Source organism: Nansenia antarctica, assembly GCF_963989245.1.
Source record: "Nansenia antarctica genome assembly, chromosome: 7".
Classification (NCBI taxonomy): Eukaryota; Metazoa; Chordata; class Actinopteri; order Argentiniformes; family Microstomatidae; genus Nansenia; species Nansenia antarctica.
The window spans coordinates 38,221,832-38,241,129 of NC_137677.1; the positions used below are offsets into that span (position 1 = coordinate 38,221,832).

Genomic DNA, 19,298 nt, shown 5'->3' on the forward strand with positions numbered 1-19,298 from the left:
GAGAGGAGACATGGGTCATGGGAGGGAGAATGAGGCCTGAATCAGATCTGAGAATATCAGATTCAATGTGCTTTTTTACTGGTTACACCTACCATAATTTCCGGACTATAAGCCGCTACTTTTTTCCCACGCTTTGAACCTCGCGCCTTATACAATGACGCAGCTAATTTATGTTTTTTTCCCGTTTTTTTTTAATTTTTTTAAATAGACAACAAACTGAGCACCGTCGCAATATGACGTAAATCGAGCGTGCTCAAACTTCCCATCATTCTGATTACGGTAGTCATTATTTGTCACCCTCATCATGGCAAAGACACAGAGAAATGCATATGATGCAGCTTTCAAGTTGAAGGCGATCGATCTGGCAGTTGGAAAAGGGAATAGAGCTGCTGCACGGGAGCTTGGCCTTAATGAGTCGATGATAAGACGTTGGAAACAGCAGCGTGAGGAACTAACTCAGTGCAAAAAGACAACAAAAGCTTTCAGAGGGAAGAAAAGCAGATGGCCCGAACTAGAAAATGAGCTGGAAGACTGGATCAACACACAGAGAGCAGACGGCCGAGGTGTTTCAACTGTGCAGATCCGGCTGAAAGCCAAAACAATCGCCACCGCAATGACGTTTGAGGATTGTAGAGGTGGACCATCGTGGTGTCTAAGATGTATGAGACGTAAAGGCCTGTCCATCAGGGTACGGACGAGTCTGTGTCAGCAGCTCCCTGCCGACTACGAGGAAAAAGTTTAAAACTTCCGCAAATTCACTGATGCAAAGATAGCGGAGCACTCCATCGGCCCGCACGACATCATAAATATGGATGAGGTTCCTCTGACGTTTGACCTGCCTCTCACTCGGACTGTCAACAGGAAAGGCGAATCATCAGTCACGCTGAAAACAACTGGGCATGAAAAAACGCACTTCACCTGTGTTCTGAGCTGCACGGCATCGGGAGAAAAGCTTCCACCGATGTTGATTTTTAAACGCATGACGATGCCAAAAGAAAAATTCCTGAAAGTAAAGAATTGTTGTGAAAGTCAACAAGAAAGGATGGATGACGGAAGGCCTAATGCATGAATGGTATACGGAGGGTTACGGCAAGCGACCGGGAGGATTCTTTCACAAGAACAAGGCATTGCTCGTGTTGGACAGCATGAGGGCCCACATCACAGATTCTGTGAAAGAAGAGATCAAGAGGACAAACTCAATTCCTGCTGTGATTCCTGGGGGCACAACAAAGTATTTGCAGCCACTCGACATCAGTGTCAATCGTGCATTTAAGGTGGGGAGAAATCCTTCACTAAAACGGGCCGCATGCGAAGAGCAACTTATGGTCAAGTCTGCCAGTGGGTCCTGACAGCGTGGAGCATTGTCAAAAAATCCACCATCATCAACGGGTTCCAAAAGGCTGGACTGCTGCGTGTTGAAGAGGGCAGCATGAGCTCAGCGGGGAAGTTGCCTCCGGATGAAAGTGACGAGAGCGACAATGAAACCGATCCAACATCAGATGAAGCAATGCTGAGGCTGTTCAACTCAATTCAAGATGACTTCAGTGGTTTCAGTGCACAGGAGGAGGAAGATAGTGACCAATTGACTTTCTTGGTAGGCTACTGTTTACTTTTACTGTTATTTTTGTTACAAGCCGTGTTTCATTTAAAAGCCTATTTATTTTTGTTACAAGCCGTGTAAAAAAGAAAAGAAAAAGGACAACGAAATTGGGGAGAATATTCATTTTAACAGCATTGACCGTCCCTGCCAGGGATAAAGGGAGATGTCAAAAGGATTTGTCAACCATCTTAAATGGGAATTGAGAGTATGATATACCGTGTTTCGTTTAAAGGCTATTTATTTTTGTTCCAAGCCGTGTTTCGTTAAAGCCTGTGTAAAGTTCATTTGTTTCAATGTACCGGTAGGCACCTGCGGCTTATAGACATGTGCGGCTTATAGACATGTGCGGCTTATTTATGTACAAATAAAATAAATAAATAATAATAATCAGTGGGTGCGGCTTATATTCGGGTGCGCTTAATAGTCCAGAAATTACGGTACATGTTACATATCAGATCTGTGCCACATGTGAGCAAAAAAAATCTGAATTGTGTCACTTCTACCTGGCGGTGTAAACAGCCATAGTGTGCAAACTCAAACTGTTTCGGAAACAGACGTCGATCAAAATGGTGGACTGTTGGTGTGTCATCATCGCTCGTCACGGTGTCAGAAATGCCCGTGAGCATGCCCGCCAGCCCGCGCTCACGCACACACACACACGGCCACACAAACGGCCGCACGCACACACACACACACACACACACACACGGCCACACACCCCCCCCCACACCTTCCACACACGCACACACACCCACCCACACACACACACCTCCCCACCCACACCCACCCACCCACTGACCCCCCCCCCCCCCCACACACACACACACACACACACACACACCTGCGGAAGTGGAAGAAGCGGCAGGCCACGTTGGGGTCGTCGTCGTCGGGCTCCTGCTCGCGGTACTTCCTGTAGCGCTCCAGACGGCACTCCCGGCACTTGTGCAGGTGAGGAGCCACGTTGATGCAGGAGCCATCCTGCAGGAAGGACTCACCCGACTGCTTTAGACGACGCACCTTGGTCAGGTCCTTCAGCACCGACTGGCCCACTGGACCGCAACCACAACAGGTGTTATTATAAGTGTTAGTGAACGGGTGAATGAGAGAGCTGTTGTAAAGCACTTCGGAATAAGGCCATACCAGAGAGGGAAGGAGGGAGGGATAGGGGAGGGAAGGAGGGAGGGGGGGATAGGGGAGGGAAGGAGGGTGGAATAGGGGAGAGAAGGAGGGAGGGACAGGGGAGGGAAGGAGGGAGGGAGGGATAGGGGATGTAAGGAAGGAGGGAGGGAGGGAAGGAGGCAGGGATAGGGGAGGGGAGGGGTTTATAACAGCTGTTATAAAAGTTCCATAACAGACCTAAAGCTAAACAATCAATGCATGCATAGTCGTTTTTGTTGTTGCCATTTTGGGCATTTATCAGACGCCGTTATTCCAAAGCATTTGACTAAGCAAGTGAATCATCAGTCCACCAGTCGTAGCAAGAAGCTACTAATCTAGCTCAGGCCAGCACCATTGGCAGTCGTCATGATAGAGGAAGAATTTAGTGTGGGGTAGTGGTGAGTTGGACTGGTGATCGGAAGGTTGTGAGTTCAAATCCCGCCTGAAACACCACCACCACTAGCGTGCCCTTGAGGTAGGCACTTAGGCCTCAGTTACTCCAGGGGGAATGTCCCTGTAATTCGTAACTGTAAATTGCTTTGGAATTAAAAGCGTATTTTTCTCCTCCTTACCTTTGATGGGCTTGTTGCGAGGCCGGCTCTTGGCCGCCCCGGGACCTTTACTCTTCTGCAGCAGCAGGGCGTGGCCCTCCTTGGCCGGGTCCGGGAGGCCGTGGGCCTGGCCTCTCTCCAGCCCCTCCTCCGTCTCGCTCAGGTCCGACAGGTCGCTGTTGGTGCTGGAGTCCGAATCGCGCTTGGACGCCTGCACCCGGTCCTCCAGGGCAAACTTCTGGCTCTGGTCGAAGGGCATGGGGGCGTCCTCGCTGCCCCCCCCTCCGAACAGGGGGAAGCCCGAGGTGGAGCTGGGGCTCTCCCCCCCCCTCCCCTCCACCGCCAGACCCTGGGAGCCTTGCTGCTCCCCCCCCGCCTGGTGGGAGCCGCCCTCCTTGGAGGGCTTGGGTCCCTCCGACTGGGGCCTCTGGGCGGCGGCGGAGGGAGAAGAAGCAGAGGAGGAGGAGGCGGCGGTGGCCGCTGAGAGTGCAGAGAAGGGGGAGGAATGCCGGATGCCCTTGGGGGGCTCCGCCATGGTGAAGAGGTTGGGCTTGCTCTCCGAGGAGGAGGCCGGGCCCAGGGTCTCTGGCTCCGCCCCCCCGGAAGAGAGGCCGCCAAAGGGGCTGTGGGACTGCTGCTTCTCCCCGTATGCCAGGAAGGGGTTTGAGGGCTCCTTGGAGGCCTGCAGGAACAGGTTCTGGTGGGTTTCCGAAGACCTGCCGACAACGGCACTGCTTAGCAGGCCCAAACCGCCGACTACGCCACCACTGTTGCTGCCACCACTCCTGTTGGAGGAGGAGGAGGAGGAGGCCGGAGCTAGGGGAGCACCCCCCCCCATGCCCCCCAGGCCCCCTAGACCAGAGCTCCTCATCCCCCCCCCAGACACCCCACTGATGCCTCCTGGGAAGGATGAGAGTTTGTTGTTGTCGCCTCCGAAAGGCTTGTTGAGCACCACCCCGTTGCCCGCGGCTGTCTGGCTGTCAGGCGCCGGTTCTTTGAGCGGGGGGGTCGGTGCCGAGCCAAAGAGGCCGGCCGACGCCGGGGTCAACACCGCCTTCTTCTTGAGCCCCTCGGTGGTGGTGGGGGGGCCGGCGGGCTTGAACAGGCTGGGGGGCTCTTTGCTCAAGCTCTCCGACACGGCGGTGAAGTAGTTGGTGGTGTCCTTAGTAGCCTGGTTCTGACCAGGCAGGTTGGGGTTCTGGCCGGTCTTCTGGCCTGTCATGCACTGGAAGAACAAGTTCTGGTCTTGCGGTTGTTGTGGCTGTTGAGGCTCGGTCTTGTTGGCTCCTCCTCCGAAGGCGAAGCCGAAGGGCCTGTGGTGTTGGTCGCTGTTGGTCGCTCCGTTGGTCTGGGCGCTGACGTCTCCGAACACAGCTGCACCACCGCCGGGCTTGGACTGGGGCAGACGGAAACCCGCTGCAGCCAGGATAGGAGCCTTAGAGACCTGAGACGACCAGGACACAAAGTCAAGTTAGAAGAAGAGTCAAATCATTCAAATCATTCAAATCATTCAAATCATACCTTAACTGCTCCACCTGAGACATCTACTACGTGATGACACGTTTGCACCCCTGCTAACATATAGTTTATCACTGAGGCGTTTGTAGTCTTCTGTCTGGACTACTGCAATGGTGTCCTGTTCAGGTTGCCCAACAAAACCTAGGACAGGCTCCAATATGTCCAAAACTCAGCTGCCAGCATTCTCACTCACACCAAGCCGTGGCAGCACAACACCCCCACCCTCATCCACCTTCAATGGCTTCCGGTCAAGTACAACATTTCCTACAAAATCCTCCTCCTCACCTACAAGTCCCTCCATGCCCGCAGCCCCCAGTACCTATCTGACCTCCTCTGCCCACATGCCCCGCCCCCCCCCCACACACACCCGCACCAACCTGTGGACCTTCGGGGACAGAGCTTTTAGTGTAGCAGCCCACACCCTCTGGAACTCTCTGACAGTTTTTGTTTTCTTTCCTGTTTCTCTGTAAAGTGACCTTGGGTACCCTGAAAGGCGCTATATAAATGTATAAATTCAAGTTATTATTATTATTACTGAGGTACTGACTCACCTCCGTCTGGCTCTGCGGGCCGCCCCAGCCAGGCTGTTTGGGTCCGAAGCCCGGGGGGGGCGCGGACAGGGCCACGCTGGGGGCGCTGCTGCCCTGTGAGGAGGAGGAGATGGTCACGGGCCCGGGGGACACCAGACCCGCCGTTTTGGGGTACGTGGACTGCGCCGCCGGCTCCTCTTTCTCAGGTGCGACGGCGTGGTGGGGGGGCAGGAGGGGCTTGGGGGCCGGGGCCCCAGGGACCAGGCTGGGCATCTGGCCCAGGGAGGGGAAGGAGGTGTTGGAGAAGGGGGAGGGGGCTGGTTTCAGGGGGGGTGGCGGGGTGGGGGTGACGGCGGAGGGGGGGGTGGTAGTGGAGTCCGCTGGCCCCCCCCCCTGCGTGGGGAGGAGGGGCCGTCCGTTCTCCTTGGCGTGGACGGGGACGGGGAACCGAGAGGAAGCACTTCCCGATTGGTCCATCTGGGAAGAGGAGGAAGAGGTGGTGGTTGGGGAGCCATGGCCTGGCGCTAAGGCCATTTCTGAAGAACTGCCATTGTTGTTGCTGGTGCTGTGTACTCTTCCTCCTCCTCCTCCTCCTCCCACTCCGTCCACTCCTCTATCCCCCCCCCCGGCAGAAGCCTCTGCCCCGCAGGTTACCATCCCCTCCTCGGAGCCTTTGTTGGAGCCTCCGTCAGCGGGGCTCTCCCCCGTGCCCTTGAACCTCTTCAGGGTCATGTCCTCCTCTCCCCCGGAGGCCGTCCTCCGCCTGCGGCCCCCCTCGCCCTTCCCTCCGTCGCTCTCCTTCCTGCGATGACCGTTCTTCCCAGTCTGCCCCGGACGAGGAGGAGAAGAGACCAGTAGAAGAGAAGAATTAGAATTTCGAATTGGAATTTCTAATTAATCCAGAGCGATTTACAATGACAGATTACAGGGACAACTGGAGTAACTGAGGGCTAAGGGCCTTACTCAGGGGCACACTAGTGGTGGTGTTCCCAGGTCTTACTCAAGGACACACTAGTGGTGGTGTTTCAGGCGGGATTTGAACTCATGACCTTCTGATTACCAGTCCAACTCACTCTCCACTAGACCACCACTACCCCAGTACAAAAAAGAGGGGGGACAATCTTTGTGACTCAACACACGTTGAAACGTAGTTCCGTGTTTCAAAAGAAAAGTTAGAACATTTTGATTGGTTGCCGACATTGCCGGACCAAAAGACTAGAAAGAGTCACATTATGTCATGTAGAATAATAATAATAACAACAGTGGGTTTCATAACTACTCACCTCATCAAAGTGGTCTTCAGCGAGCATCACGTGTATGACCCGAGGGTCCACAACCTGAGTCTCCTCTCCCTAGGACAACCAATCAGAAAACACTTCAATAACACAACCAGAAAACATCACAAGACACTTCAATAACAACACAACCAGAAAACATTAGAAGACACTTCAATAACAACACAACCAGAAAACATCAGAGGGGTATTCCATCAACATTGCATAACTCTCGCGAGACTTGTCAAAATAAGCCTGGATTTTCCTTTAGCGACGTTGATGGAATACCCCCCTGGCTTCTTCCACAAGGTGGCCAATGGCAATGACTTAATCTTTGTAGACTTTTGTTGAACGTGGACAGTTTTTTACGGTTCATCCTAGCCAGGCTCTCTGAGATATCCATATCCAACGTGCGTGAGGTGAGGCGACTCTCCAACCCTGGACATATTCAAAGCTGCCCTTAAAACCCACCTTTTCACCGTTGCATTCAACCTGTAGTCTGCACGTCAGCTTATTAGTTCATTCTTCCGGTCTTACCCTTCTAGCTGTTTTACTGTTTCTTGTTTTGTGTGTTTGTCTCTCTGGCTCTGTTCTGTTTGTCCCATTCCCTTGTAAAGCGACCTTGATCTACAGGGCATAGAAAGCATCCTAACATCTTCCATCACTGTCTGGTACGACTCTGCGTCTGCCCGATCCAAGGCCAAGCTACAAAGAGTCGTACGGACAGCTGAGTGGATCATCAGCTGCCCCCTGCCTCCCATCACAGACCTCCATAGCTCCAGATCACTGAAGAGAGCACGCAAGATTGTGGCTGACCCCTCACATCCAGCTCACAGCTTGAACTACTCCCTTCTGGACAGCGGTACAGGGCCACCAGGACAAAAACATCACGTCACTTGAACAGTTTCTTCCCTAAAGCCATAGCCCTCCTCAATAACTCCTGATCATTGCACCTTGCACTTTACATGTTCTTGCACTAAGTTGTACAGTATATTTATTCACTCATATTGGTACTGTATTTTTATATTTTTTGTCTTGAGTATTGTTCTATTGTCGTCATGCTGTAGCTTGTTCAGCATGGTAGAATACCAAGTCATGTTCCTAGTGCACTGCACATGGCGAATAAAGTTGAATTGAATTGAATTGGGTTTGTGAAAGGTGCTACATAAATGTAAGTTATTATTATTATTATTATTAAAGGTGTGTGGTAGAGGAGGTGAGGTTACCTGGTCCATGGTGATCTCCATGATGTGAGAGACGGGGTCGTGCTGGGAGACGAGGCCCAGGGCCCACGGCTCGTCAAACTCTGGCTGGTACACCTGCACCTTCCTCCCCTGGATGGTGTAGGACCCTGGGGGCAAGAGAACCAGCAGACCAGAGGTTAGACACCAGCAGACTAGAGGAACCAGCAGGGTTAGACACCAGCAGACCAGGGGTTAAACCCACAGTAGACACTATGGCTGCGTTTGTAAATTTAGCTCTGGAAATCTGATCAGCACCCATGGAATGCTCCGGCACTCTCAGAGCGAATTTACGAACGCAAACATCGTGAGAGAGAGTAAAGACTAAGCGCTAGGGATGATGGAATGGAGAGAGAGAAGAGTGGGAGAGAGGAGAGAGTGGGAGAAGGGAGGGGAGAGAGGAGAGAGTGGGAGAGAGGAGGGGAGAGAGGAGAGAGTGGGAGAGAGGAGGGGAGAGAGGAGAGAGTGGGAGAAGGGAGGGGGGAGAGGAGAGAGTGGGAGAGAGGAGGGGAGAGAGGAGAGAGTGGGAGAGAGGAAGGGAGAGAGGAGAGAGTGGGAGAGAGGAGGGGAGAGAGGAGAGAGTGGGAGAGAGGAGGGGAGAGAGGAGAGAGTGGGAGAAGGGAGGGGAGAGAGGAGAGAGGAGGGGAGAGAGGAGAGAGTGGGAGAGAGGAGGGGAGAGAGGAGAGAGTGGGAGAGAGGAGGGGAGAGGAGAGAGTGGGAGAAGGGAGGAGAGAGAGGAGAGAGGAGGGGAGAGAGGAGAGAGTGGGAGAAGGGAGGGGAGAGAGGAGAGAGTGGGAGAAGGGAGGAGAGAGAGGAGAGAGTGGGAGAAGGGAGGAGAGAGGAGGGGAGAGAGGAGAGAGTGGGAGAAGGGAGGAGAGAGAGGAGAGTGGAGGGGAGAGAGGAGAGAGTGGGAGAAGGGAGGGGAGAGAGGAGAGAGTGGGAGAAGGGAGGAGAGAGAGGAGAGAGTGGGAGAAGGGAGGAGAGAGGAGGGGAGAGAGGAGAGAGTGGGAGAGAGGAGAGAGTGGGAGAGAGGAGGGGAGAGAGGAGAGAGTGGGAGAGAGGAGGGGAGAGAGGAGAGAGTGGGAGAAGGGAGGAGATAGGAGAGAGTGGGAGAAGGGAGGGGAGAGAGGAGAGAGTGGGAGAGAGGAGGGGAGAGAGGAGAGAGTGGGAGAGAGGAGGGGAGAGAGGAGAGAGTGGGAGAGAGGAGAGAGTGGGAGAAGGGAGGGGAGAGAGGAGAGAGTGGGAGAAGGGAGGAGAGAGAGGAGAGAGTGGGAGAGAGTGGGAGAGAGGAGGGGAGAGAGGAGAGAGTGGGAGAGAGGAGGGGAGAGAGGAGAGAGAGGAGAGAGTGGGAGAGAGGAGGGGAGAGAGGAGAGAGTGGGAGAGAGGAGGGGAGAGAGGAGAGAGTGTGAGAGAGGAGGAGAGAGAGGAGAGAGTGGGAGAGAGGAGGAGAGAGAGGAGAGAGTGGGAGAAGGGAGGAGAGAGAGGAGAGAGTGGGAGAGAGGAGGGGAGAGAGGAGAGAGTGGGTGTTGGGTCTTTTGGGTGGTTTGGTAACCCTAGATGATCTTTTGGGTGGTTTGGTAACCCTAGATGATCTTTGTGACATTTCACATACTCACAAAAGTATAAAAACACAGCTCGTAAAACACCACTAAAATATGCTCGCTCGTAATGCCGCGTCTCTCTTCAAATCTCCTCAGCTCTCCATGAGCTGCGTGCTTTGAATTACCGTAATAACCATATATGGGTAGAAAGCAGCGATTCTCTACTTTCCATTTTTTCGATAGCACATTTAGTTTAGGAATTGAGACAAAGGGTGTTAATGCTGTCGTTTTTTTAAGGGTTTAAAAGAGTATTGCGATTCGTATTTTATTTCACCGATTTGAATTGTCGCATATTTGTAACGATAATTAAGTGTCTCGCGATGTATCGTTCCATCCCTAGTTAGGAGTAATAGAAGTGAAGGGAGAAGCTGGACAGAGACTCACCCTTCCTCAGGATCTCCTGCAGCTCGTAGTCGCTGTGCCAGCTGGAGACAGCGGCCTGCAGGGAGGGCTGCTCCTGCAGGAGAGAGTGCCTCAGGTCCTTCTCTGCCTGCACAGACACAACGCACACTGTGGTTATACACACACACACACGCACACGCACAGAAAGCCTCACACACGCAGCCAGCCAGTGACCATGATTGACTAAAGCAATGAAATCAGACCTCAAATCTGGGGAGTGAGTTGCCATCAGGGAGAAACTTGAGGGTTCTGCTCCCGAAAAACTCCACAGTGACCAAGGAGCCCAGACCCACGTGGTCCACCAGGGCTCGGAACGTCTGAGGAGGAAGAACATGACGTTAGGACACGACCCAACAACCCTGAGGCCGAGAGATACAACCCAACAACCCTGAGGCTGAGTTAGGACACGACCCAACAACCCCGAGGCTGAGTTAGGACACGACCCAACAACCCTGAGGCTGAGTTAGGACACGACCCAACAACCCTGAGGCTGAGTTAGGACACGACCCAACAACCCTGAGGCTGAGTTAGGACACGACCCAACAACCCTGAGGCTGAGTTAGGACACGACCCAACAACCCTGAGGCTGAGTTAGGACACGACACAACAACCCTGAGGCTGAGAGATATCAGATTTCAGACATAGATAGAGACAGAGACAGAGAGAGAGAGAGAGAGAGACAGAGAGAGAGAGACAGACAGAGACACAGAGAGAGAGACAGAGAGAAAGACAGATAGAGAGACAGAGAGACAGAGAGAGAGAGACAGAGACAGAGAGAGAGAGAAAGACAGACAGAGAGAGAGAGAGAGAGACAGAGAGAGAGAGAGACAGAGAGACAGAGAGAGAGACAGAGAGACAGAGAGAGAGAGATTCCCATCTGCTTTAATAGTTTCAGTGGCTATTTTAAAAGGTACGATGGTGACCTTATCATCTGGCCAAATCAAGAGAGGGAAAATGTTGTTAGACGTTGAATCAGCTGAATTAAACACCAGTGCATCGGCCCAGAAGACACAAAAGGAGCAGTGGTTCAATTAAAAAAATAAAAATAAAAGTGGTCTGTCCATTTCCCCAGTCTCAAGGCCAGACCTTGGAGAGAGGAGAAGCAACCCAACAAGCATGTCATCAGGGACGAGTCTAGAACCAGGGGACCAGTGTAGAACCAGGAGACGAGTCTAGAACCAGGAGACGAGTCTAGAACCAGGAGACGAGTCTAGAACCAGGAGACGAGTCTAGAACCAGGAGACAAGTCTAGAACCAGGGGACCAGTCTAGAACCAGGGGACCATCACTCTATAACCTTTGCAATACTGATGTTTACATTACTACCTTTGAACTACTGTATATTGCACATTGCTCACACCTGATATATTATCACACCTGATATAGCTTCTTTTATACTTCTGCACATTAGATACTGTACATAAACTACCTCACTGTACATAGCTCATACATATATACCTCTAAACTATACTGATGTTTACAACACTACCTCTGCACAAACGTCTAGAACCAGGTATCTCACCAGGGCAGGCCAGGAGGCAGCAGGGGCGGGGTGACTGGGCTCGCCGTGGCTGGCCCAGACGATGGCCTCCTCCACCAGCACGGCTCTCACCTCCTCCCCATACACCTGCACCCAGGAACGCCTCCGCCACGGGCAGTCCTCAAACTCCACAAACACCTGCAGGAGGAAGAGGAGCAGGAGGAGGAGGTGGGGGAGGAGGAGGGGGAGGTGGAAGGGGGGGGAGGAGGAAGAGGAGAAGGGGGAGGTTGGGGGGGAGGAGGAGGAGATGGAGGAGGAAAAGGTGGGGGGGAGATGGAGGAGGAAGAGGTGGGGGAGGTGGAAGAGAAGGAGGAGGAGGAGGAGGAGGAGGAGGAGGAAGAGGAGGTGGGGGAGGAAGAGGACATTTAGATTTATTCATTGTTACCATTTAGCAGTCGCTTTTATCCAAACTTGGAAGGCCGAAAAACACCTGGAGACGTTCCACACTCCAAGACCTGAAGAACATCGGGGTGAGCTGGCAAGAAACAAAGGCCCAGGCCCAAAAGAGAGTGAGATGGAGAGCTCTGGTGGACGCCCTATGCCCCTCAACGGGGTGAAGAGGACTAACTAACTTTATCCAAACTTACAGTTAGAGATTACAGGGACAGTCTCCCTGGAATAACTTGCTCAAGGGCACACTAGAGGTGGTGTTCCCAGGTGGGATTTGAACTCATGACCTTCTGATGGGGTGGGGAGGGGGTAACGTTGATGGAATGTTAGTCTTGACCAGATAATGTATGTTTCTATTATGCTGATAATCATTTACTGTTGTTTTGAATCTGTTCCTTGATGTCTGCTGATGTCTTAGTTGTATTTGTTTTTAATCTGTTCTTTCTGTGTTATACAGCACTTTGAGCTGCATTCCTATGTATGAAAGGTGCGATATAAATAAAGTTTAGTATTATTATTATTATTATTATTATTATTATGTGAGAGAGGGGTCTAGCACCATGGCCTGGGGTGGTCCAGTGGTCTAGCACCATGGCCTGGGGTGGTCCAGCACTATGGCCTGGGGTGGTCCAGTGGTCGAGCACCATGGCCTGGGGTGGTCCAGTGGTCTAGCACCATGGCCTGGGGTGGTCCAGTGGTCTAGCACCATGGCCTGGGGTGGTCCAGTGGTCTCGTCTACAGTGCACACATATGCCCATGTCGGCAAGGGTTCGAATCCGGCCCATGCCCTGCTGACATGCCCTCTCTCCCTTCTTCTCCTTACTTTCCTGTCTGTCTTCACTGTATCTGTCCAATAAAAAGAAAAATATGAGTGGGACTGCCCCACTCAGAAATAAAAAAGTGAGGGAGGGGGGCAGAGCGAGATGGTCGGACAGTGATGTTGTTTCCGTTAGATCATGTTACGATTACAAAAGGTTCCCAGTAGGGCTGGGCAAACGATCAACATTTCTTTTTCGATAATCGCAAGAATTAACGATCAATTATCGATTAATCGACAAGCTTTTTTTTCAGGGAAAAAACTTTATTTGTGTTGCTATTGCACACATTCATTCATTCACATTCAAACTAGACACTACAGTCAGATAACAATCCTCTTAAACAAGGCAGTGAGTAGCTTAAATTGTTTAACTTAAAAACACATTTTACGTTATAAATAAAAATATAGAAAATAAGTAACTCACCATAGGAGCAGTAAAAAAACAGTTACTCACAAATAGGAGGATGACTGAAAACGTTAGTGTCCTTAAGAGCGTCCAGCTTAACTTAAATTTAAACTCCAGCGAGAGACTGTAGGCGGCAGGCCTACTGGTTCTTGTTCAGAAAGATGATCATGTTAACATGTTCAGGGGTGAGAGACGAACGCAATCTGGTGACACGTGGACAAACTAATTTCCATTATTATTATTATTAAAAATAAATAATAAATAAATAAAAATAACGATTATCGAGCAAAATATTTTGTGATCGACCAAGATCCTTATGCCCACCCCTAGTTCCCAGTACTCCCAGTACGTTTACAAAAGAAATATCAGGGGAAAGGTGAATACATCCCACACAGACACACCAGAAACACACACAAACGAAACTAGACTATGTTGTGGCTTTGGTAGGTTAGGCCCTTCCACAGTTAGCAGAGAGGCCAGCCCTGACCGACTCAAACCGACTGAATCCAGGCTTATTTCTGATAACTCTTGTGAGATTTATCAGAATAAGCCTGGATTTTCCTTTAGCAACGTTGATGGAATACCCCCCCCCCCCAGCACTAATTCTATCTTCCTTTTTACTGTTTCACCTTCCATGGCTTCTGTCGTTTGTATGTTGTTGTGTTTCTATTCTTCCCCCCTACACAGGGCCAGCTGTGGTGACTCCTCCAGGCGGCACGGTGGTTCCTGAGGCCCGCGATGGGTTAGGGTTACCCCTCTAACAGGGTTAGGGTTAGGCCTTTAACAGGGTTAGGGTTACCCCTCTAATGGACTGTAGAGCACTGAGTTCACAGACTGTAGAGCACTTATGTTCTTAACATGCGTAGCTGTATTTCTCTTTTAGTCTGTACTGTAATGTTGTGTCCACTCTATTTATTCCCTATTTTTATTCATTATCTATTATGTGTCTTTTTATCCCCCCCATACTCTTTTACATCTTGCTGATGTGAGAAAGAAATTTAAATAAATAAAGAAGTTCAACTTCACCCACTCTGTTGTGTGACCCTCAACTCACCTGAGGATGTGATGGATCGTGTTTGTTTTGCATCATGGGTAAATGCTGCCAAATGCAAAATATTCCTGGATGGTACAATAGTTCAGTCCCTAGTCTATTCTATTCTTCCTGACTGTAAAGCACATTGTATTGCATAGGGGTATGAAATGTGCTGTATGAATAATGTTGGATTTGATCTCTCTTCTAAAGGCTTGTTCGCGCTTCATCAACGACAACAACAACACAACCAGTAGGTTTCGCAGAAGGTTGCACGGCTGTTGCAGAGAAGGCTGCATGCACAGGGTGTCGTGCATGCACCTCTCTCGGTTTCTCGATGAGTGACCGGTCGGTCGGTCACGTAGATGTTGCACACCACTGATTGGTCGGTTAGTGAACGGAGGGCGGAGCTGAAGTAGTTCAGTCGTAGAAGAAGAAGACTCGGGACGAGTTTGTGTGAGCGAAAAGAAAAAGCTGGAGAAAACAAAGAGAAGTGAAGCTGTTGCTTGCTGCTGGTCATCCAAAGAAGGTCCACCTCCTTTGTTATGCTCTCTGGATACCAGCTCAGCGGCATTGCGGTTAGAGTGTCCTCAGCCCTGAGGTCATGAGTTCGATGCCCGGCCGTGTCATACCAAATACTATAAGGAAATGGTCCGGATGCCTCCCAGCTTGGCACTCAGCATTAGGGGGGGGGGTAAGACCCTGCGACATACCAGCGTCATGTCCAGGGGGTGTACCTGTACATCAAGCCGCCTCACGCTACGGAAACAGGAGATAGGCTCCTTCCCCCTTAGGGCCGTTAGGCTACTTCGATATGCTATCTGGATGGAAGTAGAGATGCTCCGATCAGGGTTTTTGGTGCCGATCACCGATCACCGATCACTGGAATCAGTGATCTGCCGATCCGATATCACCGATCACCGATCACAGCGTCGAAAATGGCAATTGAAGCATTCTATTTATTGTGTAGCATTATTTATGTTTTCAATTATTCTTAACACCATTGACATTGTATATTAAGTATTTAAATGAAATTAGGAGATGAGAAAGTATCATGAATTGACGACCATCTGTTTTATTGAATTCACAACCACCTGTAGCTTACTTCAGGAAAAACAAATAAAATGTGAAAATAAAAATCATAATAAATAAAATGTACACTGTCACATCAAATGTGCAACATTCCACTCGAATGAGAGGAACTAGGGGCTCTTAGAGAACTTGGAGCTTATACTGTAACTTTCCTGAGGAACAATAAACATACCCAAACTAAACTGCAACATAAACAGGCTATAGCCAAATATAAAATACTGTTTCAAGTCAGTCAGTTTCAAGTCATATTTAGGAGGCGATAAGACAGCAAGTCAGCAATAATCAATAAAACAAAAAAACAAAACATTGCACCTAAGGAGATTTCAGACTCAAACCTTACTTCTGATTAAGCAGCATCACTGGCAGATTAGCCTTGAGAAATACAAGCATCTCAGCGTTTTTGGCACTCAGCCTGTTCCTCTTATCATCTAAAATATGTCCTGCTGCTGAAAAGTCGCTCGCTATCTACACTTGTGCAAGGTGCACAGAGGAAGACCTAAAACTCACGCGCTAATAGTTGTTGTTGCTATGGGCCAAGTGACTTCCTGCTCGCGGGGTCACATGACGTCGGTGAACACTACCTACACTACGCTCGTGAAGTCGCGCTGGAACTCTGACCAGCACTCGTGGAACGCCTCTCGTCCAATCAAAGCACTCGGTCCCTTTATGACGTCGAGCCCAGTGTGCGCTTCGGCGCTCTCTGAGCGAATCGACGAACGCAGCAAATGCCGTATGATATTCGTGGTATTGAAAGACCTTGCGTGCGTTCCTCCGCAAGGTATTTCTTTTGAGCAGACATTACAAACGGCATATTTGTTGTCTCTTTCCGACACTGTGTAATATTTCCAGACTGGCGACGCCATTTTGTAAACTGATCGGTCATGTTTGATCGGCCGTTTTGAGAACTCCGATCAAAACCGATCAAGGCCATATCGGCCGATACCGATCGGTGCCGATCAGATCGGAGCATCACTAGATGGAAGTGTTCAAAAAGCACTGAGAGACTGAGACAATCTACCCTGAGGTAAATACAGACTAGCAAGCTTTTGGGGGCGGCTGAGGCGCAGGAGGTAGAGCCGGCGTCTAATGATCACATGGTTGGCAGATCGGCGGTTCGAACCCCGGCTGGGCACATGTCAAAGTGTCCTCGGGGCAAGACATTGAACCCCAAATTGCTCCCAATGAGCGGGCCGGCCCCTTGTATGGTAGCTTGCCGCCATTAGGTGTGTGAATGTGTGTGAATGTGTGTGAATGTGTGTGTGAACGGGTGAATGAGAGGCCGTCGTGAAGCTTTGGAATAAGAGGCTATATTAAGTGCAGTCCGTTTAACGTTTTAGTCCATTTGCTTTGGCTACATTTGTAGGCTACGTCGACGCATGAATTACAGAGTGTTGCGCAGCGCGAACCATGCGCCAATCCCACAGGTGATGCAGAAGCATGCAGAGGCCTTGAGGAGGAGCTGTCAATCATTAAAGAATTCTCAACACCTGCTTCGACCGTCTAATTAAAAGTTGGTTTCACTAAGTGACCCTCGGAATCAATAAGAGCAACATTATTGGCAGATGAAATGGATGATGAATGTATTTGTCCAGTCCAGCACATTTCAATAAGTTGGCTAATTTTCAAACGTGTTGATTTGCTGATATGTTAGACCAAACGAGCCACATTTTGTGTTTTTTCACAAGCTGCTGGAACTCTCTCCCTCCACTCACCCTCACTCTCCACTTTTAAATCCGACCTCCAAATCTACCTGTTCTCCCACACATACAACATCCCCTACCCCTAACCATCTCCCCTAACCCTGCCACCCCCTAACTGGGTGTTTTATGTGGTCATGTTATCTGTTGCTTGTTGTTTCTGTGTTTTCTGTTTTTCCCATATTGTCAGCGTCTTTGAGCCCCAGAAAAGCGCTATATAAATACAATTAATTATAATAATAATAATTATTATTATTATTACAAGCACGCACGTCCATTAGAACTGGCTCTGTCTAGACTCTAGAGGATGCAAAGAACTAGCGTACTGTGATTAAAGGAATGCATTCATATTAGGATCTGCCAACCTCCTACAGGGAATAGATAAATAAAGACACAGTATGATCATAAACATGAGTATTATACACGCCAAGAACACAACATACACATCATGCATAGAAACCATCCCAATGACCATAAGAGACAGCATACAGAAACAAGAACAGGGGCCTGGGCAGAATGGAGAGTGGTGTCTGTCTCATGACTTCTGGCAGCTGCTAAAAAAAACTTTCCTCAGGGAGCATTCTTCCTCAACTTCCTTGAGAGTGAAATAATCTGAAATTAACTAGGCCAACTGACGTGCGTTCCTCTGTTAAATCTGGATGTTGGGTGTGAATCGTTGCAGTCAAGCGAGGCACCTTGCTGCTGTATGTCTGTCAGCCTGACTCAAGAAAAGGGAGATATTTTACTGCCGGCTGCAACGATCCTTTCAGCTGCACTGCAGTTCTGCAAATCTGGATGATGGCCTGCCTTGTCAACAACAGGACTGCTTATTTACACCTATTCATATCCTCACTTATCCCCTGCAGGGTCTAGAGTGAAATACTACACATTTTGAACAAAGAACTGACTTGTGCATAAAGGAGGTCATGCATGAATAAAGACATAAAGAAAATCTAGTCAGGAAAGCTACCATGGCGTGCAAGAACGAATGCAGGTACAAATATTTAACCACTTTTCCATCAACACATTACTGATATTTATACAACAGTTAGTTCCGACCAAGTAATTTGATTGGACAAGAGGCATTCCATGAGTGCTGATATACAGTATAACAGCACTGGGACTTTTAACTAGCCTATATGTATCACTCCGCCGTCTACTAAATGACCTTTAATTAGACTACATGTTTGTGTTCAGGTTACTAGGCAACAGTCCATTTGAAGTTCAGTTGCGGAACTATTTTTTGTTTATTTTTATGATTAAATAAACAAACAAATCATAATCTGTTGTCGCTTATTACTGTTAACTAATAAATCGCGCTGTAGAACTGTTGTATAAAAGCAATATCACACTCGAGGTCGTGTGATATTGCTTAATTGACTACTAGTGTTGTTAGTTTTCACGTTTATCACTATCAGTTTTAACTCCTTGGTTTTATTCATTGTTTGTGTGCCATCAATGCCTGACTACTCTGGGATCTCAAGCTTTTAGCTGTTCTGCACCCCGCCTGTGGAATTCTCTGCCACCTAACCTTCGTAATATTGACACTCTCCACTTTCAAATCCAGTCTTAAAACACCCCTTTTCACATAATGTCATATTTGGTTTGATCTGCTGTATCTGACTTTGCGATTTTATTATGTTTTGACATGTGGTTTTAACTGTGTCTTTTAAGGTGTCCTTGAGAGCCTTGAAAAGCGTCCATAAATAAAATGTATTATTATTATTATTATTACTACGGTCTGTCGACTGGGAAACACTGCCAGTGTTGGCAGCCACCCTAAATTCACTAGTCAATCACAGTAAATCACATTCCCTAAAACCCTGTCTTCAAGTCTGGCTACAGGGTTCATTATTATGTCTTCAAGTCTGGCTACAGGGTTCATTATTATGTCTTCAAGTCTGGCTACAGGGTTCATTGTTATGTCTTCAAGTCTAGCTACAGGGTTCATTATTATGTCTTCAAGTCTGGCTACAGGGTTCATTGTTATGGCTTCAAGTCTAACTACAGGGTTCATTATTATGTCTTCAAGTCTGGCTACAGGGTTCATTATTATGTCTTCAAGTCTGGCTACAGGGTTCATTATTACGTCTTCAAGTCTGGCTACAGGGTTCATTATTATGTCTTCAAGTCTGGCTACAGGGTTCATTATTATGTCTTCAAGTCTGGCTACAGGGTTCATTATTATGTCTTCAAGTCTGGCTACAGGGTTCATTGTTATGTCTTCAAGTCTAGCTACAGGGTTCATTATTATGTCTTCAAGTCTGGCTACAGGGTTCATTATTATGTCTTCAAGTCTGGCTACAGGGTTCATTATTATGTCTTCAAGTCTAGCTACAGGGTTCATTGTTATGTCTTCAAGTCTAGCTACAGGGTTCATTATTATGTCTTCAAGTCTGGCTACAGGGTTCATTATTATGTCTTCAAGTCTGGCTACAGGGTTCATTATTAA

At 49.2% G+C, this 19,298-nt stretch overlaps 1 protein-coding gene across 1 annotated transcript in view; it reads right to left on the reverse strand.

Moving 5' to 3' along the window:
- kdm3b (lysine (K)-specific demethylase 3B) overlaps nucleotides 1–19,298 on the reverse strand; it is a 36,729-nt gene that overhangs the window by 16,148 nt on the left and 1,283 nt on the right. Inside the window, exons 2-9 of the mRNA XM_080536727.1 lie at nucleotides 11,397–11,552; nucleotides 10,079–10,192; nucleotides 9,858–9,963; nucleotides 7,858–7,982; nucleotides 6,641–6,709; nucleotides 5,379–6,182; nucleotides 3,331–4,753; nucleotides 2,442–2,649 (exon numbers count right to left, since the gene is read on the reverse strand). Coding sequence (XP_080392853.1) covers nucleotides 2,442–2,649; nucleotides 3,331–4,753; nucleotides 5,379–6,182; nucleotides 6,641–6,709; nucleotides 7,858–7,982; nucleotides 9,858–9,963; nucleotides 10,079–10,192; nucleotides 11,397–11,552 — 3,005 coding nt within the window. The remainder of the gene's footprint in view (nucleotides 1–2,441; nucleotides 2,650–3,330; nucleotides 4,754–5,378; nucleotides 6,183–6,640; nucleotides 6,710–7,857; nucleotides 7,983–9,857; nucleotides 9,964–10,078; nucleotides 10,193–11,396; nucleotides 11,553–19,298) is intronic.